The 15036-nt window shown below is 39.9% G+C and overlaps 7 protein-coding genes across 7 annotated transcripts; 4 read left to right on the forward strand and 3 right to left on the reverse strand. All coding sequences in view use genetic code 12, as the record gives it.

Annotated features, from left to right (window-relative positions):
- Positions 1-138: 138 nt before the first annotated feature.
- Positions 139-2631, reverse strand: KIC1 (putative serine/threonine protein kinase; the record flags this gene model as incomplete). Its single annotated transcript, XM_036809897.1, has 1 exon — positions 139-2631. One exon carries the CDS (start codon positions 2629-2631, stop codon positions 139-141), a length of 2493 nt encoding a protein of 830 aa, XP_036666488.1.
- A 286-nt stretch (positions 2632-2917) lies between these two features.
- Positions 2918-4291, reverse strand: CPAR2_209670 (uncharacterized protein; the record flags this gene model as incomplete). The annotated part of the gene is made up of 1 exon (XM_036809898.1): positions 2918-4291. One exon carries the CDS (start codon positions 4289-4291, stop codon positions 2918-2920), a length of 1374 nt encoding a protein of 457 aa, XP_036666489.1.
- Positions 4292-5989: 1698 nt separating this feature from the next.
- On the forward strand, positions 5990-7567 carry CPAR2_209680 (allantoate permease family MFS transporter; the record flags this gene model as incomplete). Its single annotated transcript, XM_036809899.1, has 1 exon — positions 5990-7567. One exon carries the CDS (start codon positions 5990-5992, stop codon positions 7565-7567), a length of 1578 nt encoding a protein of 525 aa, XP_036666490.1.
- A 1366-nt stretch (positions 7568-8933) lies between these two features.
- On the forward strand, positions 8934-10511 carry CPAR2_209690 (allantoate permease family MFS transporter; the record flags this gene model as incomplete). Its single annotated transcript, XM_036809900.1, has 1 exon — positions 8934-10511. One exon carries the CDS (start codon positions 8934-8936, stop codon positions 10509-10511), a length of 1578 nt encoding a protein of 525 aa, XP_036666491.1.
- Positions 10512-11252: 741 nt separating this feature from the next.
- CPAR2_209700 (allantoate permease family MFS transporter) lies at positions 11253-12824 on the forward strand (the record flags this gene model as incomplete). The annotated part of the gene is made up of 1 exon (XM_036809902.1): positions 11253-12824. The coding sequence occupies one exon, from the start codon at positions 11253-11255 to the stop codon at positions 12822-12824; it is 1572 nt and encodes a 523-aa protein (XP_036666492.1).
- Positions 12825-12941: 117 nt separating this feature from the next.
- Positions 12942-13673, forward strand: CPAR2_209710 (uncharacterized protein; the record flags this gene model as incomplete). Its single annotated transcript, XM_036809903.1, has 1 exon — positions 12942-13673. One exon carries the CDS (start codon positions 12942-12944, stop codon positions 13671-13673), a length of 732 nt encoding a protein of 243 aa, XP_036666493.1.
- Positions 13674-13698: 25 nt separating this feature from the next.
- CPAR2_209720 (uncharacterized protein) lies at positions 13699-14820 on the reverse strand (the record flags this gene model as incomplete). The annotated part of the gene is made up of 1 exon (XM_036809904.1): positions 13699-14820. The coding sequence occupies one exon, from the start codon at positions 14818-14820 to the stop codon at positions 13699-13701; it is 1122 nt and encodes a 373-aa protein (XP_036666494.1).
- Between the last annotated feature and the right edge of the window lie 216 nt (positions 14821-15036).

Below are 15036 nucleotides of genomic sequence, written 5' to 3' on the forward strand. Positions count from 1 at the left end.
TTGGCCATCTTCTGTTCTATTGATTTTCGGTTTTCGCGTGCGCAAGAAACAATCTTGAACTTTGAATTTTACAAATCTATAAGACATTCATATATGCAAACGTATTCTGATTCACATGTGAGATGAGTCACCTGTCGTTCATAAATGCGTTTCCAATGCATCCAAACCTTGGTTGAAAAGTTTTATAATTGAATCTAATTCACTCACAAGTTTGCTCTTGTTGGTAGTAGAATCAATGAAAAGGTCACCTTTGAGAGTCGGAATTGTAGGAAAAGCCACAGCCGGAGTGGTTGGTGCCGAGGCGACACTAGATGCAAGATTTGCGGTAGCTGAATTTTTAAATGAACTAGTGCCCACTCCTTGCTGATGCTGACCAAGACCATTGGCTAGCGCAGTGGAGCTTGAAGGCGAAGGTTGCGTTTTCTTTTGTGCCAGAATGCTGTTTTGGTGAGGCCTGATTGCTGACGCTGACACTTGCGCTGCAACAACGTCATCCTTTACTGACAGGGTTATCTTCTCGACAGAATCATCATTCTTTACCGCGTATACTGGCGACTCCTTTTCAGTAACGGGAGTCATCGATATAGGCATATTCGCTGCGTGGGCGGGATTTATACCAAACTGGTTCACATTATCGTCATCCTGCGCATCATTGGTCAATGCGGAAAGCACATTTAAACTATTCGATGGTGTGGGCATTTGTATAAATCCTGGTTTGTTCCTTCGTGGTTTGGTGTTGGAAGAAGTGCCAGGCGCTGCAGCGGAATGGGGAAGAATTGGCATAGAATGCTGATGGGGAAGTTGAGGAGGGACTTGTCCGGGTGGAGGAGGAGGAGGAGCTGCTGCTGCTGCTGGCGGCACCGGCAACGTACCATTTACTGGATTGTTACCTTGATTATCAACAGAGCCGTATTTGAAATTTATAGGCTGCAAAAGGGGATTATGATTGCCCGAAAGAGCTTTCATCTTCGATGGCGAACTATTTTTGGAGCCAAGACTCGCTGCAATCAGAGCATTGGCACTCAAAGGCGGTTTTGGTGACGGTGTTCTAACACCAGCATTCATTGTATATGGCAGGGTATGTGGTGTTGCTCCGACTCCAGATGGAGACAAGATTGATGATGTGCCACCACCTCCCATTGTATTTGAAATCGTCTTTTTCCTGGGTCGGCTATCTGTTGGGGAGGTATTGATTGGATTGAATCGAGTTTCTAAATTACCAGAAGCTGACTGTGTATGGTGTAGAGTTGGAGGCTTTGTGAGGGTGGACACATTCTGATTATTATTTAGTAGTGACGCGGAGGATGGATAGTTCGATAATGCGTCCATATCGGGAATTTCAATGGTTGGAGAATCAGTTCTGTCATTTGAAGTGAGCAAAGTTGGGGGTTTCAACATAGACTGATCATTTTTCTTTTCGTCTGGATCTTCAAATAGCATTTGTAAAGATTTCGGCACGTCCACAACGGATTTTGCGGCCGCAGTATGCGAATTTCCCATAGTTGATACATTCGCCTTCAATGTGGGTAACGTCGAATAAGTGTTATGGTCCTTTTCGGTATCAAATTGTTTGTCATAATCAAGATTGTTCACGTCTATTTCATTCTCCATGATATATTCTTTGGACTCCAAGGAGTCAAAGTCCCATTTCACCTGGATTTGGTCATTATTGCTTTCGACGTAGTCACTATAGCCTGGGAGCTTGTTTTGAACAATTTCGTCAACCGTGTCCTCTTGTTCGTTCTCCAAGTTTATAAATACAGAATCGCGCGATGAGTTTCTGTCACGCCACAACAAGTACCTCGAGATGACTTCTTTAAGGATGCTCGTTGGATGATGCTTGTAAGTCTTGACAAGTTTGCAACGCAAGAGGTCATCTGCCGATGGTCGCTCCGCTGGATTTTCATCCAAACACAAAGCAACGCATTCCTTCAATGCTTGTGAGTAAGCTCCCCCTTCAAGACGCGGCGGGGTACCTTTAGATATTAACTGCATTGCCCAAGATGCATCTTTATCACAATATGGCGGGTTACCTGTAGCTATCTCGTAAACTGTTATCCCCAAGGACCATATATCGGCTTTGCTATTGTAAGCTTCGCCAGACTTGATCACTTCTGGAGCCATCCAATAAGGCGTTCCTGCCATCGTTGTTCGCTTCGATGAATTCGACACAACTTTTGCTGCAACACCAAAGTCACAGAGCTGAACATTACCTTCTTTCGAAATCAACACGTTGGCCGCTTTCAAGTCTCGATGTATGACACCTAGTTTGTGAACTGCACTCAAGGTCAATAATAACTCCCTAACAATTACTCCAATATATTTCTCCTCCATAACTCCAGACTTAAGAAGTGTTCTAAGGGATCCCCCTGCACAATAGTCCATCACAATCCACAACTTGGTGTCATTTAGTATTGAGCCATAATAATGCGTAATGTTAGGAACGCTTTTCAACTCCGTTAAAAATTGTATCTCTTGTTGGACATCTATGATATCTTCCTCCTCAGTATCCAAATTGAGTACTTTGATGGCAAAAACTTGTTTGGTTTGTTTATGATACGCTTTGTATACAACTCCAAATTTACCTCGCCCTATAACTTCCGTCCTCTTGTATTGCGAGATGGAAGACATTTTGATTGAGTCAAGCTTTAATCTATCTATGACAACTCCATGTATAGGGATGCTCTATTCAATATAGTTGGGAAAAATAAGGCCTCAAAATTGTACTGATTATGACAGTTCTGAAAGGGTAGTACGACTCGTATCACAAACCATATGAGAGTTGTAATTTTTTCTTTCGTTACATCTATCTTACTTCTTCCCTGTAACGCGACTTTAAAGAAATTATGTTTAACCAAGAAAAGCTCCTAAAACGCTACGCATGAGAGGTGACATCTGAATCTCCACAATGTTTCTCCTATAAACTGAATTGTTGTAATAATTGATCTTGCTCGTAAGTGAGCAGTCGCTCTCGTGAAGAAACTACTCTCGTATTAGATGCAATTGAAATATTTACCAAGTCACTTGTCCCTTGCTGGTCATCGCCTTCTAGCTCTATCAAATTTTGCTCTTGTGTCGAATCTGCATCCGATGGGTTACCCGTGATATCCATCAGATCTTCAGTACTGTCATCCTTCAGCTGATCATAGGAAGACTCTGGTGTAACCACGTGACCAAATTCATTTATCAGTATTGCGTTTTCGTTCACATTTTCAATACCATGAAATGCACTGTCCCAACTTATTACCACCACACCACATAAGACACCAATCAACCCCAAAACTATCCATGAAAATTCTGCATATGTCATCTTGTGGTCTGCCAAAAGTTTATTGAACTTCAAATCGTTTATCAAATTGACCAAATTATACACTAAAAAGCATAATGGATACAATATGGTGGTTGAAATTTGTGCCAAGCCTAGATTGAAAGCGGTAAGTTGTAGGCCAATTATAGCAAGCATAGTTGCTAAAAGTAGGTACGGAACAATATTACTAACTTTAAACACACCCGCAAATCCTTTTTTTAAAATTGTCTCCATGATCACATTGATGATTGATTTTGCGAAAAGGAAAGTATGTGCTGTCAAGGTCCCACTAATGATTCCATAGTTTATCCCTTTCCAAAACTGATTTTTGTTATATTCAACCACAAACGTGTTATGTTGTGATTCCTTTATGGTAAAATTGTGTCGATATTCAGCCCCTTTCTTTTTCAAAAAGAAACAGTTGATAAATAGAAGAATCAACATAAATGCAAATGTTCCAACAAACCACATCAAGAAATATGGGTCCAATAACTTTTCCAAAACCAACTTAAATTGATCGTTGATATTAGGCAGGGACCCATTCGACGGTGGTTCAGTACTCGTAGACCCGTTGTAAGCAATTATGCACGCTCCAAATGCTATAATTCCGGTTCCTGACCATAACCTGTTGGTGAATCGCTCTCCCGGTAGAAGTATGCAGCTAAAAATCGAATTGAAGATTAGTCCAATACTTTGTAACGGAGACAAGATAATTAGCGGAAGGGTTGATATCTGAATTGCTGATCCCAAAACGTTTGCAATTATAAATAAACTGAATCCTAGATACCACATATTACGCCTATACTTTTGTTGCCGATGATGCGTGGTGTGATGATATACGCCATTTGGGGTAATTTCTCTCAGTACTGATAAGTGTAGCAAATGTGATTTTCTTTGAAGGGTTACACCTAAGGATTGAATAGCAGAGGAGACCACTGCAACTGAGCAACCAAAGACTATGGCTGCACTACTCGAGCCCGACATTAATGATTTTGCTCTCTATCCGACTTTGCCTAGATTTGGCGAGGCTGTGTGGGGAGTTGGATCTAGGCCAGGTTGAGATAAGGAATAGCAAGTTGCGCAAGCAATACAGGATTGAATGATGCCGCTGAATAAATGTACTCGATGGTTGGTGACAGTGTTGACTAAAACGATTGTATTGTGTATCAAGTGGTTGGCTTAGATCGAACTACAACACCCAAAATTGTAAAAGTGTTGTGTTGTTACCTAAAAGGAAAAAAAAATGCAACAGGTCGTGCGTCGAGAACGATTTTTTCAACAGATCTAAGGGGTGCCAGTTCTGGAACTTCCCCTTTAAGCATGTGCGTGGCCAGGATCATTGTGCAATGTTCATCAGTTTTTATTCAGGGAGCTCGTCAAGCTCTTAATAGTTAGGGATAGTTTGCATGCCGTCAGTTGTCAAAAGTAGATTATTCCCTTTGGTGCATCGATTGAATCGCATTTTATCGTGGCTATGTACCACCAGACGGAAACGGGATCCAGATGCTTGAAATATTGCCTTCTGACGAAGCTGAAAGAATTTGTTATAAACAAACTATAACTATATTTATAAGAATTGTGTTTTTGAGTTTTGTCGTGCTTTCAGGTTTTATCATTTCCAATAAATTTGATGCAAAAAATTCGCAAATGGAGAACCTCGAAGCTACACAAATTGACAATCACACTCCCAAGGGCATCTTCAGATGCCAGAACAAAGTGCAGTCACTTTCACCCTGCTACAGATATTTATGTGTCATAGTTGGACACAAACCGCTCGGTCCATCTGCTAGCTACAAAAGAAAATTAAAGCTCGCTATCACCACCCAAAGGGGAAATAGGCGCGCGCAATCACCAGCTTTTAATGGATATATACTGAAGGACCACAAAACCATTCATTTTCCGCAAATTTAACACCATTTTTGAATGAGAAAAACAAAGAGGCTTTTACGAATAGATTACAACTTTTTCAATCGAGTCTCGACTACCCTCGCAGAACACCGTAGCAAAAATAACTCCTTCAAGTAGGGGGAATGCCAAACGTTTGCACAAAATTTGGTGGCACACCTTCAAGGTTTACACTACAACAGTGCCATTAATGCTCTAGTATCCCACGAAATCACTCTCATTTGATATTATTATTCTGAAGTGTCCATAAGATGAACCACAATTGAGAACTTGGGTACTGTCCTGCCACTTTATTTCATGCTACCTTGATTGTTGTGATAATAACAGAACTCGATGCAAATACGCGGTCTAAGTTTTTTGCTTCACATTTCAATCTGTTTGTGGTGACCAAACAAAAACATTCTGGAGAGTTCGTTAGTCTTGCAGGGCGATAGATACCTCCCTTACCATTAGGAAGGGACAGCAAGAGTCACGAGAGAGTCGTAACCCCCACTCTATTGCATTGACTCCGCTTTCTGAGTTGCTCAAGTTAAATGCCTTCTTAGTTATCAGCTATTGTTCTCTCGATTTTGTGTGCTAATTGATTTGTTATCTTTAGCTGATATGCATTTTTTCAAAAATCAACACACATTTGATAACAATAGAGGTAACTATAAATCCGCTAATGTTTACTAACAAAAGAGCTGATAAATTCACGAGATGATCCCGAAACTCTTTGAATATTTAAGCTGACGGCTCCACCCAGAAAAAGCTTAGACCACGACGTTCATCATCAAAATGTCAGACAAGAAAGATTTGAAAATAGGTTCAAAGATCGAGCCCATAGTATCGTTTACAAAAGATGACTTAGAAGACAAGGAGCGCCATGTATTGACAACTTTTGTCTCCCCACAAGGGAAGGAGGTAATGGTAACGAACAATGTCGATCAAGCAATGAAATTTGCCGTAGAACATAAAGGCGAGCAGGTTCAATTAGACGCAGAGACCGCCAGAAAATTGCTCCGCAAGATAGACTTGTTTTTGTTGCCAGTAATGTGTTTGTTATACTGCTTCCAATTTATGGATAAACTCACAACAAGCTACAGTTCCATCTTGGGATTACGGACAGAATTACACATGGTCGGAGACATGTACAGCTGGACCACGACATGCTTCTATCTAGGATATTTGGTATTTGAGTTCCCAGCGTCATTACTACTTCAAAGATTCCCGGTGGCCAAGACCGTTGGATGCTTCATTGTCGTATGGGGTATGATTTTGGCATTGTGTTCAGTCCCACAATATGCTGGGTTCATTGTTTTGAGAACGCTCCTTGGGATGCTTGAGCTGGCTGTGACCCCAGCGTTTGGAATCATTACATCGCAATGGTACAAGAAAGAGGAACAATTTTTGAGGACCGCATGGTGGTTTGCATCTAACGGTATTGGAACAATTCTTGGACTGGCTATTGCTTACGGATTGTACGAGAACCAGGGATCATACAGCTTACCTGCTTGGAAGCTAGTATTTATAGTCACTGGTGTTTTGACTATCTTCTTGGGCTTTATCATCATGATACATATCCCTGACACCCCAACTAAGGCTTGGTTCCTTTCAGAGTCAGAAAAGGTGTTGGTTGTCGAAAGAATTAGATCAAATCAACAAGGATTTGGTAATCCAAGATTTAAAAAGGAGCAGTTCATCGAGGCTCTAACCGATCACCGTACGTGGTTATTTTTCTTATTTTCAGTTTCTAACAATATACCAAATGGCGGAATCACCAGTTTTGGAACAATTTTGTTGAATGAACAGTTCAAGTTTACTGTTTCAAAGTCGTTATTGATGCAGATGCCATCTGGTGCTGTTGAAATTGTTGGTTGTGTGTTGTTTGCTTGGGTAGCAAAGTTTTTGAAATCAAGAATGTTGATGGCATGTATCATTACTGCCGTAGTGGTTATGTCACAATGTCTTTTGGCATTTGCGCCCACAGACACCGGGAAACTAGCTGGATACTATTTGTACACCCTTGGCCCAGTTGGGTTCATTTGTATCTTGTCCCAAGTTTCATCATCAGTGGCTGGTCACACCAAAAAAATTACAGTCAACGCTCTCTTCTTGATTGGTTACTGTGTTGGTAATTTGGTTGGACCGCAAACTTTCATTGATAATCAAGCTCCAGACTACGCTGGTGCTAAAATTGCGATTGTGGTTTGCGGTAGTGTATCACTTGTATGTTTGATCGCTATCTATATATCTTATTATTTGGAGAACAAAAAACGCGATTCACTACCACCGGTTGATATGAGCCACATTGAGAATTACGAATTTGCCGATCTCACTGATAAGGAAAATCCAAATTTCAGATATGCCCTATAAATCACTTTTATGGCTGAAGATTTGAAACGTGTATTGTAAAGTTTTATATGTCACGTTTCCGCGAGTTTACTCTAGGATATGCATTGGCCAAGCGGCAGGTGAGAGTTAAATTTTTACATGTTAAGTACTTGAGACTAGTAATTTGATAGTTTTATACCAGAAACGGCGCGCATTCACACATGCAGAATATCTCGAAGAAATATTCACTTTCTCAATAGATCACCATAGTTAAGACATCAGAAACGCATCCATACCGCAGTACATCGTTCAAATTAGGGGAATGATTTTCTTCATTTTGCCTTTTTGCATATTTGATTTGGCGCCGAAAGACGTAGTGAATGCTTTTTTTTTTTTTGACTCGCACACCTTTCCAAGATAGAAATGCGGCTAATGTATATGCATCTGATGCTTCTCGCTGCAAAAGGCTACAATATGTAAACAATTGGCCATTGCCAAGGCTTTCTTGAAAGAAAGTGGTAGCCTCTCGTAAATTTGCATTAACCGAGCTTGTGACTTTAAAACGCGTCCTCAACGAGGTATTATTGTGAGAATATTGGGCCACTTCATTCCGATTTCTCCAAATCAATACTACACGAAACCCAAAGATTGGGACAGAGATTATGCAACTTCTGCGAAGATCTCCTTTTGAATCACAGTGCCTAAATTTTCTCCCTCTGCAAAGTTGAGCATCTGAAAAATGTGATACAAAAGCTAAGTAGAAAATAAAAATAAAAACTTGAATATCTTACTTTAAAATATTTGCCAACAAATCCTTTATCAGGCATGCCTGTTGATGATCATGAGAAGTTGCTGTGAAAACACTTAGCCACGCTTGGATAAACTTTGGCACCGCTAATGTTAAACGGCTTTACATTGATGGAGGGATTCGTATTTATTGAGAGAATACCCTTTTAAAGTGTTGTTACCGATGCTTCTTTGAATTCCGAAGAAGGCTTTACTATGCCACGAAATTATATCGAACTATTCATTCTATGAAACGCGCCAATTCCGCCATGGAATTGAAGGAACTTTTGATTGCTTCTTGGCAAGTATGGACAAAATAACTAAGAAATTCGAACTTGAGCCATACTTAATGGCCAAATCACAGAGGAAGCGCACAAGATAATGGAGATATTATTCGATGTGTTTGAAGTTACAGATTGGGTCAGAGGTTTCAGGGCCGCTTTTTGTGGTGGTAAAGACTTTCAATCTTAGATATTTTGTGTATTATCGGGTGTTGAGGCTTGCGGAGTACCCATCGAATGGTCAAAATTTTTATTGATTGAACAAGAAAATCAATATATAAAGCTCCAGAGCTCTTTTCTTGAGCTTAGCTGGGGAAAAATCTCTTTAAGCAAAAGGCATCATGGTCGAAAAGAAAGAGTCAGAGTCTGTATCCCAGCTCGAGCCTGTGGTTTCAATCACCAAGGAAGATTTGGAAGACAAGAAGAAACATGTTTTGACAACAATTGTATCACCTGGTGGGAAGGAGATTGAGATAACCAACAATGTTGATTTGGCAATGAAATTTGCCGTTGAGCACAAAGGTGAGTTTACAGAATTGGATCCAGCCACTGACAAGAGGATTTTACGGAAAATTGACATGTATTTACTTCCTGTGATGTGCTTGTTATATTGTTTCCAGTTCATGGATAAGTTGAGTACAAGCTATAGTGCAATTTTGGGATTGAGAGAAGAGTTGGGTATGGTAGGAAACATGTATGGTTGGACATCAACTTGCTTCTACATTGGATATTTGGCATTTGAGTTTCCTGCTTCACTAATTCTTCAGAGGTTTCCAGTGGTCAAAGCTGTGAGCACGTTCATTATTGTTTGGGGAGTGATACTTGCCTTGTGCTCTGTTCCGCAATATCCTGGGTTTATTGCTTTGCGAACAATCTTGGGAATGCTTGAGCTGTCTGTCACCCCAGCATTCGCCATCATCACGTCCCAGTGGTACAAGAAGGACGAACAGTTTTTGAGAACGGCTTGGTGGTTTGCTTCAAATGGTTTTGGAGTAGACCTCGGTGTTTTGATAGCATATGGCTTATTCAAAAACCAAGACGCTTACACGTTGCCAGCCTGGAAGTTGGTTTTTGTTGTAACTGGTGTTCTAACTGTTTTTTTGGGGTTTCTAATTTTATTTCACATCCCGGACACACCGACTGGAGCGTGGTTCCTCACCGAAGAGGAGAAAGTGTTGGCTGTTGAAAGAATAAGGGGCAACCAACAAGGGTTTGGTAACCCGAGATTCAAGAAAGAACAATTCATGGAAGCCTTAACTGATCACCGTACATGGCTATTTTTCACCTTAGGCATGGCTAATTGTATTCCCAATGGTGGTATCACAACTTTTGGAACTGTTTTGTTGAATGAGCAATTTGGGTTTGACACGGCAACAGCCTTATTGATGCAATTACCTTCTGGTGCAATTGAAATAGTTGGATGTGTCTTATTTGCGTGGCTACTGAAGTTCATGAAATCACGTATGTTGATGGCATCCCTCATTGCTGTGCTTACTCTCATGGCGGAATGTTTGTTGGCTTTTGCACCCACAAATGAGGGTAAGCTTGCCGGATTGTATTTGTGGTATATTGGTCCGCTTTCGTTCATTTGTATCATATCACAGGTCTCTTCATCTGTTGCGGGCCATACGAAGAAAGTCACCGTGAATGCTATATTCTTGATTGGATATTGTATTGGTAATTTGATTGGCCCACAAACGTTTATTGCAAACCAAGCACCAGCTTATGCCGGGGCCAAGGTTTCAATTGTTATTTGTGGAGTTATTGCTTTAAGCTGCCTAATCGCAATTCATGTGTCCTACTACTTAGACAACAAGAGACGTGACTCATTGCCTCCAGTTGACATGAGCCACATTGAGAACTACGAGTTTGCCGATTTGACAGACAAGCAAAATCCAAACTTTAGATATGCTCTTTAAGTTCGTTCGCGAAACTGTTTCTGCTCAAAAGTTAAGGTCGACTATGAATACATTACTTCAATTTCATGTAGGAACTACAGGTTCTGGGTAAAGATGGTTGTGTAGAAGCAATGGACGTAGTGCCCTCTGAATCTCGTCTTAATGAAAATCTTCGAAGATCACGCCTCACAAAATGGTCCAGAGTTTCTAAATCATCTATCGTATAACTATTTGTAAGAGCCTTTATACATCAAGTTGAAATTAGAGTTGTGGGGACAAGAATTTCAATGTTAACATGTTGTTCTCCAAGAAAAGTAAACATGTAAGTGAACTTCGAGCTCGCAGAAAAAAAAGCTTGTTTTTTAATCATTCCTGGCAGGGTATAGTCACGATTTGTAAACGCCAATTTGGCTCCGATTATAGTAATCAGTCATATTGGCTTCTAAAAAAAAAGGCAGAAAGTCATCAGGGAGACTTTCTACCATTATTTCAAAGGTTGAAATTGGGGTCAGAGTCAATTGAGGAAGCTTGATATCTATGATTTAGAAGGGTTTAGTCGCAAAAACTAAAACTTTAAAATAAGCTTCTTTTCCGTTTGATAGCCGATCCACTACAACATGGCCTCTCAATTTGCGGGAAGCGTATAACGATATTAGCTTCTGTGCAAATATAAAGTCAGGTTGACTTGTTTAAGGAAATGATTTTGCACCTACGATATCTTGGGGATATAACCAAAACCAAATATTATACTCAAAAAGTAGAATGAAAGGGAAAGTGGAATCTCATTCATCGGTTGATCCAACAGTTTCATTAACTAAGGAGGACTTGGATGACAAGAGCAAACATGTCTTGACTACGATCGTGTCGCCTGGTGGAAAGGAAATCGAAATCACCAATAATGTTGATGTTGCTATGGAATTTGCAATCCAACACAAGGGTGAATTTAAGCAGTTGGATCCTGTCACCGACAAAAGACTTTTACGGAAAATCGACATGTATTTACTTCCTATTTTGTGTTTGTTGTATTGCTTCCAGTTTATGGATAAATTAACTACAAGCTATAGTGCAATTTTGGGATTGAGAGAAGAGTTGGGTATGGTCGGAGATATGTATAGTTGGACAGGAACTTCATTTTACATTGGATACTTGTTCTTCGAATTTCCTGCGTCATTATTACTTCAAAGGTTTCCCGTCACTAAAACCGTTGGTGCGTTTATAATCACCTGGGGCACGATTCTTGCATTGTGTTCTGTCCCTAGATACCCTGGCTTTATTGCCTTGCGAACAATCTTGGGAATGCTTGAGCTGTCGGTTACTCCAGCATTCGCCATCATTACGTCTCAATGGTACAAAAAAGACGAACAGTTTTTGAGAACCGCATGCTGGTTTGCGTCTAATGGGTTTGGAACAATCATTGGTCTGGCTATAGCCTATGGTTTGTATGGAAACCAAGACAGCTACAGTTTACCTGCTTGGAAATTGGTGTTTGTTGTAACTGGAGTTTTGACAATATTTTTGGGGATGCTTATCATTGTTCATGTCCCCGACACTCCGACAAGAGCGTGGTTCCTTTCTGAAGAGGAAAAGATTTTAGTAGTTGAAAGAATTAGGTCTAATCAGCAAGGATTCGGTAATCCACGTTTCAAGAAAGAGCAATTTGTTGAAGCCTTAACTGATCACCGCACATGGTTATTTTTCTTCTTTTCAGTGCTCCAGATGATTCCCAATGGTGGCATTACTAGTTTTGGAACTATATTGTTGAATGAACAATTTGGATTTGACACTGGAACGTCACTTTTGATGTATTTTCCTTCAGGAGTGGTTGAAGTCTTTGGGTGCATTGGATTTGCATGGGCCTCGAGATTTGTCAAGTCACGTATGGTAGTAGCAATTTTTTGTGGATGTATCACGGTAATGGCAGGCTCGTTGTTGGCATTTGCACCCACAAATGAAGGGAAACTCGCTGGACTTTACTTGTACGATCTTAGTATTGTTTGCTTCATTTGTATATTGTCGCAGGTCGCTTCATCCGTCGCTGGCCATACAAAAAAAGTTACTGTCAATGCTGTATTCTTAATTGGGTATTGTGTTGGAAATTTAATTGGTCCTCAAACATTTATTGAGAGTCAAGCTCCTGTTTACGTTGGTGCAAAGATCGCAATAGTTGTATGTGGTTCAGGAGCACTCGCTTGTTTGGTGGGAATTTACATTTCTTATTACGTGGAAAACAAGAGACGTGACGCATTACCTCCAGTTGATATGAGTCACTTTGAAAACTACGAGTTTGCCGACTTGACTGATAAAGAAAATCCAAACTTTAGATATGCGCTTTAAGTTTATAGCAAACATTCTATGAATACTCATGGTGCGGCTTGGGTTTCGAAAATCGTAAATCTTTTACTACTCTAAAAACCTGGTGAACCTCAGAAAAAACAGCATTTCACACATGATATGGAGAAAGAAGTATCTTTTGTACTTGAGGGCCTCGAGAACTCGACTTTGGTAACGGCCTCACCCGGATTGAAACAGCTAGAAAACCTTTTGCAAAAGCTACTTCCGGAAATCGAGCAGTTTCAAAACAATGGGATAGTGGCTCCGCGACTAAGAGAGCTCATCAACTTACAAGACAATTTTGCTTACAACATCACCGTTTGTCTAGTCAGAATATATGAAAAAGATTTACACAAAGATGATACGTTGTTATTAAATAGGCTTTTACAAGGACTATTGTTGTTGCATCCATCGTCAAAGAACATTTTCAATCGTGACCGAAACATGCGTTTGATTTTAGATTTGTTAGATGACTATAACAAAGACTTGGAGATTACAATATCTGTTATAACCACATTGATACATGTACTACTAAAGAATTACGAGAATTACCGCAGTTTTGAGAGAAACCGCGGGTGTTTGAAGTTGATTCGGCATTTGAAATTGGACTCAACAGACGTTATACCGGTAGATGATGTGCCACAGTCAAGCTCGGTGAAGAGAAACGGTGGTGCATATTCGCTTCAGCAGCATTTAAATTTCAAAGTCATTGAGTTTTTGATGTTTTATATGAGTGAGGAAATTGACAATCCAAACCCACACGATGTCGATATGAAGGCAGATTTATTTAGAGAGGTGTTTCCTGCGATTGACTCATTGATTGAAAGTTTGAACGAATTAAATAAGTTGTAAATATAGAGACTTTAGTTGCAATATCCTACTTGTAAACCCATCGATTCGTGGCAAACTTGTCTTGTAAATTATTTGTTGAATCCCCGTTTAGGAGTGTAAACTCGGTCATTTGTTTATATTTGGGTACTGAGCTGTTCGCCAAACTCTGAGCTGTATCGTATTTTCTTTGCCTAATTATTAGATCAGCTTCGTTCTCTTTATCTTCACCAACATCGTCCACTTGTAGTCCGATCAACCTTCTCTGGTTATTGCTTAATGGGAGATCCCAACACTGGTCTTGACCTTTCAATAACTTGGCTACTGATATAAGTATACTAACTAGTGGCCAAATCGTGATCAACTGTTCAGCAATATTGAAGTAAATGCTGCCCACAAATGTGTCAAAATTGAAGTGACTGTTGTACATCATTTGCTTATAAAGTGGCTGCGCTTTCAAGTTTATTTCATACAATATGGTAAACTTTCGAGCTAACGATTTGAATAACAATAAAACGATCAAATATAGTATGTTGCGCAACAATAACTTGGTGTAATATTCTAGATCCACTTGTCGCGACAATGCTTGTTTGACAATAGGGTTTTCCCAATCTCCAGTTGGGGAAGAACTGTTGTCATCCTCCATTTCATCCTCATCTTCGGTATCGTGCCGGTTCTGAGCCTGGTTGTCACTTGTTTTTAATTTGTTGCGGTAAAAATGAGGCATGTTATTCTTTATTGTTGCGTTGCTTCCACCAAGGTTCACATTTGGTGGGAGGAAATTCTTGATTTCACTATAAAAGTCCTTGACCCCAGAACTGGGCAATTGGTAATACAATGGACGATCGTGACTTTTTATCTCCTCAAGTTTACGCTCTTCAATCTCACGTTCTGCTTTTAATGAAAGTTTTGTCTGTAATATTTTTAAATGTATGTCATTTAGGGAAGTTTTATCGGAAAGCTTGTTCAGTTGTATGCCGATTGCTTCTGTCAGCTCCTTTTGTTGCGTTGTTTTGAAATGCATTCGAGATAATGCATTATTAGGTAGTCTTGATAATGTATGGTCAAGACGCGGTAAGTTACCATCAATCATAGGTTGTGGACGAGTATAAGAGTCGAATTCAATCAATGCATCTTCATAAACTTTGTCAGAGCTAGCAGGTGTTGTCATTGCGGGTGGTTGTATTCTTTCTGATTAACAAATTCCGATCACTTTTTGAAATGCAGTTTGATTTTCTGCTTTCATCACGGTCACGTGTTAATTTCGCTTCAAAACTCAACTCGATGGAAAGGTGAAAAAAAAAAAAAATATCTTCAGCCATTAATTCTTTTCTTTCCTACAACAAAGATTGGTGAAAAACAACTGTATGTATTAACTAGAAAGATT

This window comes from Candida parapsilosis, contig 005809 (genome assembly GCF_000182765.1).
Source record: "Candida parapsilosis strain CDC317 annotated contig 005809".
NCBI lineage: Eukaryota > Fungi > Ascomycota > Pichiomycetes > Serinales > Debaryomycetaceae > Lodderomyces > Lodderomyces parapsilosis.